This window comes from Arachis duranensis, chromosome 2 (genome assembly GCF_000817695.3).
Source record: "Arachis duranensis cultivar V14167 chromosome 2, aradu.V14167.gnm2.J7QH, whole genome shotgun sequence".
NCBI lineage: Eukaryota > Viridiplantae > Streptophyta > Magnoliopsida > Fabales > Fabaceae > Arachis > Arachis duranensis.
In genome coordinates, this window is record NC_029773.3 from 25,486,040 (window position 1) to 25,492,522 (window position 6,483).

Genomic DNA, 6,483 nt, shown 5'->3' on the forward strand with positions numbered 1-6,483 from the left:
TAATTCAAATTCTCCACACATTGCCCTGATCAAAATCTAGTTAAATTAAATTCCCTTAACTAATAAGATAAAAATGTGAAACGTTGCTATACGAAACTCTAGACGAAGGATATGCACCATTGGTTATTATTTTGAACACATAATTAACTAACAGTTTATCAAGATGCCAAAGTTTCCGTCATTTTCGCACTGTGTTTATCACTTTTTGTATTATAAATCTCTAGAGAGATAAATCAATGATGTCTATTTACATGAAAGATGTTTGAAAATTATGTCTGAAAATCATATTAGTTTAATTAAATTGTTCAATATAACGTATGTATATATTTTAATTATAAAATAAATATTAAAAATATATAAAATAATACACATATATACAAATATATAATTAACTTTTATAATACATGACGCTTGTAAAATATAAAAGAAGTCAATGATAGTTGTTGTACACTAAAAATTTAATTTTATTGTATATGAATAGTTTTAAGATGGTTCAAACATAGCCCAAAAAAAAAAAGTAAACCTCTTCTTATAAGTGTTAGACTAAAAGGATAAAATTCAAAAAGAATATTTTAAAAGTTAAATTTTTTTTTAAGTAAAAATTAAATTGATAAAAATTGATTGTTTAAATTTGAAGTGTAGAAAATATTATTTAGTTAGGAGTGAATCAAATTAGATGTTTCATCATTAATAATATCACATGTTATGAGCATTCTTTTATCAACATATTTCTTTGTCACGAATATCCGAAAATCAACTTTTTTTCTTACATCTATTTTTAGTGAAAAAACACCTTCAGCCAACTATATTTAGTAACAAGTCATGTGATAAAAAAAGATAAATTGAATATAACATTATAACCATTGAATAATGTACTCCCCTTTTAAAATAGTTTGAGACTATCAAAAACCTCAACTCACTTCTATCAAATTTTTTTTCTAAAAGTTAGAGAAATCTCTATTCTTTGCTCTCTTTTAATTTTTCTCACTATTCTTGACTTTGTTCATCAAATACAAACGAAATTCATAAAAGTAGGTATTCCACTTTAAAAAAATTCATTCATTTTTTTTTGACATTAATGAAATTCTTAATACATATTTTTCATCACTATTTCTTATTTTTACTTCTTATGTTATTTATTTGTCACTAATAAAATATTTTTTTCACAATTTATTTATTCTTAATTTTTTTAAAATTTTTTTACTTAATTTATTTTCAAAATTATATCCGAATCGATATAGTCGATATAGTTTTCATACGGCAAATATACAGTCCATAAGCACATAAAGAAAAGGGTAATGGTGAATATAGTATAAAAAGAAAATGCATGTTTGAGGCATCTTGGACTACAAAAGTAAGGCGAGAACGAACATGTAATTTTGGCATTAATAATGAAAGATATGAGGGCGTTAGCCCCGTTACTTAACCAAAAAAAAAAAAAAACAATGAAGATATGAATTCACACTCTTCAATAATAAAATAATATGCATGTATATATAGCCTTTTCTTTTTCGTCATAATATATAGTATATTCGTAAAAACTTGCATCCTTTAATCATCATAAGTATGTCTTCAATTCTTCACGATTAAAGAAATTCCCACGCATCAACACTACCGCCTCAAGCTCTCCACAATGTAGTCCGCATAAAGGGTCCTTCAGAACAAACAAAAATAGTTATACGTTTGTAAATATTAAAACTAAATTCTTAATATTTGAGAAAAGGCACTATTAGGGCAAAAAAATATAAGGACCTGTTTAGAAAAATTTTCTATTTACAAGATTTTGTAAAAAAAAAAACACAAAAAAAATGGAAAACAAATTTTTATTATTTTTTACTTTTTTTTTACAACTCTTTTAAAATACAGAATACTGAAAATGTAAACAAATACATTTCCTTAAACGAAATGGCAAATAGACCCTAAACTTTCCTTAACAAGGTTATCCAAAACTCGAGTTGACTCGTATGGGTTTTAAGGGTCTGCCAGTTTAGATCCTCCAATAAACAAATAAGAGTTTGTGGGTCAAATTTTATGATATCAATTTATGTAAACTCATTAATCTTAAGGTATAAAAATCTTCGAGTTTAATAAACTGAGGAGAAACATTAGTAATGTGCATGAACCACATAAATGTTAGCTTACATGGAGTGCTTGATTGCTTCATAAGCAGTTGTGGCAGGAAGAAAGTCGTTTACCGCAACTTCCTTGTTCTCATTCTTCTTGTCTATTTATTTTATGAAGGAAAAACATTGTGCCAAAACAAAAAGCAAAAAGAAGAATAATGTAATCGAGTGTTTAAGCAGATCCTAACAATAAGGAAGTTCTGACCAAACTATAGTATAAGAGCATTAAAAATTTTTAAGGATACAGTCTTCGAAAAAGCGACGGATTTCAGCCAGACGATGTGGTGGAAGCTCCTTGATGTCATTATAATGGCGATATTCGGGATCATCGGCGCACACGGCGATGATCTTGTCATCTTTCTCACCCTGAAAATTGTCAGTTAGTGTATGATTAATAATACAAAAAAAGAAGTGTTCTTGTCATGTGGTATCAGGAACTGTGTATTTAATATTTATACCTGATCAATCATAGGCATGAGTCCAATAGCTTTGGCCCTAAGGAAGCAACCGGGAAGAACTGGCTCCTGTTGAAGTATGAATAAAGTTTAGAATCTAAAAAAGTAGCAAAACCGTAAATCATGACACATCTTATACTAAAAATCATGCAATATAAGATGGCTCACAAATCTTTAATACAAAAAATAATATAATAATAAAAATAAAGATTGAACCAGAAGACTATTTGTTAGCAAACATTTATTGGTAACTTAATAATGAATTTTGAATTGACAGATCATAGCCTAGTAATAAGAAAGATATGGCCCAATGTCTACATCATTTTTAAATAGAAAATGATTACTCTGCATATGATGGTAGAATCATGAAAATACTATAGAAGCTATATTGAAAAGCTTGCTTAAAATGTTGCGCCGTGTACCAGAACCACCAACTTGTTGCATCTGATATAATACATTAGTAACTACTTATTGTTGACAATCACAATAAATTCTATTTTATAATTAATAACAATATATCAAATTTGCCTGCTCTTGTGCAAAAACTTGACAGGCTACCATCCACAAGAAGGACAACATTTCTAAGAATGCCAAACACATGCAATTCACATTACAATTTGCAACCAAATCCTGATTTGACAAAAGTCCTGCATTCACATGTGCTTAGATCCCAAGGAATCATCACACAGGAAATTATTCGAAAGAAGTTGATGCTTGACAAAGAGCAAAATGAAAGTACCTGCATAATAACCAAGACGTCCATGGGGTCACTATCCTCGCAAATGGTACGTGGGATAAACCCGTAGTTGTGAGGATATACAACTGATGAGTAAAGGACACGATCAACCTGCAAATGAATGCATGTTCAGGAATATCATACAGAAACAAGATTAACATGCTAAACAGTACAACAGGCTATGATTGATCACCTTGATAAGCCCAGTTTTCTTGTCAAGTTCATATTTCACCTTGCTTCCTTTTCCAATTTCAACCACCTGAAATATTCATTGCAACCAAAATGTCAAATTCTCTTTTTCGCCATAAAGATCTTATTTAATTTCCTTTTCAGATAACAATTTCAGCTCACAACTTGATATGCAGCTTGTATCCATAACTGCATATCAAGTTGTACAATTAGTAGAGATTGTAATTGAAGATAGCATTCTATTGTATACTTATAATGTGTGGCATCAATAAAATAATCCCCTGAAGGCTATGTTTGGCTACTGTCATTGACATAAAAATGCCGAGAGAGAAAGACATAGATAGTAGATAGATACAGAAACTCGTTGGGTTGTGGACAAGACATGCAAAATCTTTCTGCTAAAAGACAAAATTTTTTGTATTTTCTATTCTTCCTAAATGTGTGAATAGAAAATATCCATTTCCATCTCTCTGCTTTTGTATTTCTATATCACAATTCATGTCATCAGTTAAATAATGTTTATGATGCATTGATGCTTAAGACTTCTACAACAAGAATTTAAATTTTGACGCATTTTGAGGCTAAAGGAGTTTCACACGTGTATCGCGATGTCAAAAAAATAACTACCTTTACAGTGTAAATGGTCATCCAAAACTACAACAATTTGCAAAATTTAAGTTCAGCATTATAAGCATACTTACACAATTAAAGATCTTTGGAGCTTCAGGTCCTGCATTGTAGTGAAATCACCAATTAGAATGCCAAACAAAGTAAGAAAACACAAGAAGCAAATTTTGATCAAAATCATCTTTTCTTTCAAAGAGAAAAAATAGATGTTAGTGGTGACCTATTTCAAGATCATGCCAAGGGTGTGCAGCAACGGATCTCCTTGTCATGGATGAAATGATCCTCTCATTAAGTGGTGGAGTTTTAGAATGCTGAGTTATGGCAACCTTGGCTGGGGACTCAATTGGTGGAGACATATCTGCAACACTCTCAAGATATTAAAATAATAAAAAATGAAACGCAAAATAATTTCCATCATATCCTTCATAACACATTAATAAATTATTTTCTTACCATAGCTACAAATTTTAATACAGATAACTAAATAACACTTAATAGCGTAAAATTAGACTTTTCTATAACATAAAAAGGAAAAGGAAAGCTAAAAAAAAAAAGGGTCAATTAACATATTAACGCCGTTTGACGCGGAAGCTATATTTCCGATTCAGAAGTCATTTGTTGACCAGAGCCGCCGCCGCCGGCAGCGGCGGTTAGGAGTTAGGCCATAACATTAACGATCACCAAACGGAAAACGGAAAATGGAAAATATAAAATGATAAAATCGAAAGAAACGACAGCTGGAATCTCAAAACGGCATCAGATCTGAGCCAATCCAATGCGCATACACCAAATTTAAAAAAAAAAAAATTTCGCAAAACAGAGTTTTCTTTTATTGTTGCGAAAATAGTGTTTTAAACGGCATAAAAAGAAAAAAGAAAAAACGCTAGAGATTTCAAGTAAATAGCTAAGAAAAGGAAGGAAGCAAGAATAAAGAAGGCTCCAGAGTCCAGAGTAACGAAAATGAGAAAAGAACTCACTGAAATAAGGAAGAAGCTTTAACGGAATGGAATGAAAGGGTTGGAACCAAGGAGTTATAAGGACGGATCTCTAGAAAAGCGGGTTAATAAGGTGTTGAATGCTAAAATGCTTTGCTTGTTGTGTGAGCAAAGAGGTTAAAGAGAGAGCTTTATATTTATGCACAAAAGAAGAGAAGAGGAGTTCTCTTGTGTGTGTGTGTTCGTTCCCGCTCTGGCTTTGTTGCTTCCTTGTCATTTTAAAGCCAGAGGCATTTCCTTTTCTTTACTCTTGACAATAAAATTAAAAATTAAATAAATAAAAAGAGTATAAGATGGAATGGAACTACGGAAGCATAAAGGAATAATGCTTCTCCATCCTATCATAATGTTTCACTTGTTAAGCAATCTCAATTTTTCTTTGGGGATTCGAGGTGATTTTATTTGTTTTTAAAAATACTAAATTTCTAATATATATTCGGTAATATAATATAAGTTTTGCTGATTTATATTTTTGAAAAATTTTGTATGCACGATAAATTTTAACAATTTCATTATTAAATTCTAATATTTTACTATATAAATAGTCTAAAAAGGATTTTAAAATTTTAGAATCGATTTGATATATCTATCATAATATTTTATAATTACGTATATTATAATTTTAAAAATAATCCCGCTACGTTATCAGCAGTATTTCTGTTAATTTCTGTTGACTCTTATTTATGATTATGTTTAATGAAATGGATGTGTCTAATAAAAATATTTTTTTATAGTTGTGTCTAATAAAAATGTCCTTATAAATATATTTCTTAGATATATTTTTTTATATATTTGTTTAAAATATAATTAATTATTATTAATAATAAATTAACAAATAATATATTAATATTCTATATTTTTTCTTTTAGAAAATATGAAAAGACCACAACTAATTACGCATCATAATATACCGTGATTTTATCAAATGTTTTTAAATATGTGAAAATAGTTAAATAATATAGAGTTATAAGAAAAAGAATAAATTCGACCTGATAAATAAAATAAAAGTCCTTAATTAGTTACCCAACATGAATAGAATGAAAGCCATTACAATGATATGGTCAAATAGAATAGAATAAATCTGAGGTTCAAATTTCATTATTTTTAATATGTAACTAAAAGATAAAAGGAATAAGGCTCCCATGCGTTGTGTATAGTCGCAAAGTGAGGCAAAAACGTGGGAAGAAATAAGAATAAGAAAAAATAAAAGAAATTATCTCATCATAACAAAGTGAATTTGATAATTGTGCATTTGTGCGTAATCAGCATGAATCAGCATCTGTTTGGTGTCTTATCCGCATATTCGGGAGACGCGAAAACATCGTGTCAGAAGCGGTGCTTAACCTTAACGCGTCCTG

The 6,483-nt window shown here is 29.6% G+C and overlaps 1 protein-coding gene across 1 annotated transcript; it reads right to left on the bottom strand.

Moving 5' to 3' along the window:
- Positions 1 to 1,472: 1,472 nt before the first annotated feature.
- On the bottom strand, positions 1,473 to 5,329 carry LOC107474035 (soluble inorganic pyrophosphatase 4). Its single transcript, XM_016093622.3, has 9 exons — positions 5,108 to 5,329; positions 4,351 to 4,488; positions 4,205 to 4,233; positions 3,508 to 3,573; positions 3,318 to 3,425; positions 2,582 to 2,647; positions 2,369 to 2,489; positions 2,143 to 2,224; positions 1,473 to 1,654 (listed from the first exon to the last, which is right to left on the bottom strand). Exons 2-9 carry the CDS (start codon positions 4,484 to 4,486, stop codon positions 1,612 to 1,614), a joined length of 651 nt encoding a protein of 216 aa, XP_015949108.1. The 5' UTR covers positions 4,487 to 4,488; positions 5,108 to 5,329; the 3' UTR covers positions 1,473 to 1,611.
- Between the last annotated feature and the right edge of the window lie 1,154 nt (positions 5,330 to 6,483).

Coding starts and splice junctions, on each gene's coding strand:
- LOC107474035 (XM_016093622.3), bottom strand. CDS start 4,486: ATGTCTCCACCAATTGAGTCCCCAGCCAAGGTTGCCATAACTCAGCAT. Junction 3,426..3,507: donor AGAAAACTGGGCTTATCAAG/GTGATCAATCAT, acceptor ATTCATTTGCAG/GTTGATCGTGTCCTTTACTC. Junction 2,225..2,368: donor CCGTCGCTTTTTCGAAGACT/GTATCCTTAAAA, acceptor TAAAATAAATAG/ACAAGAAGAATGAGAACAAG.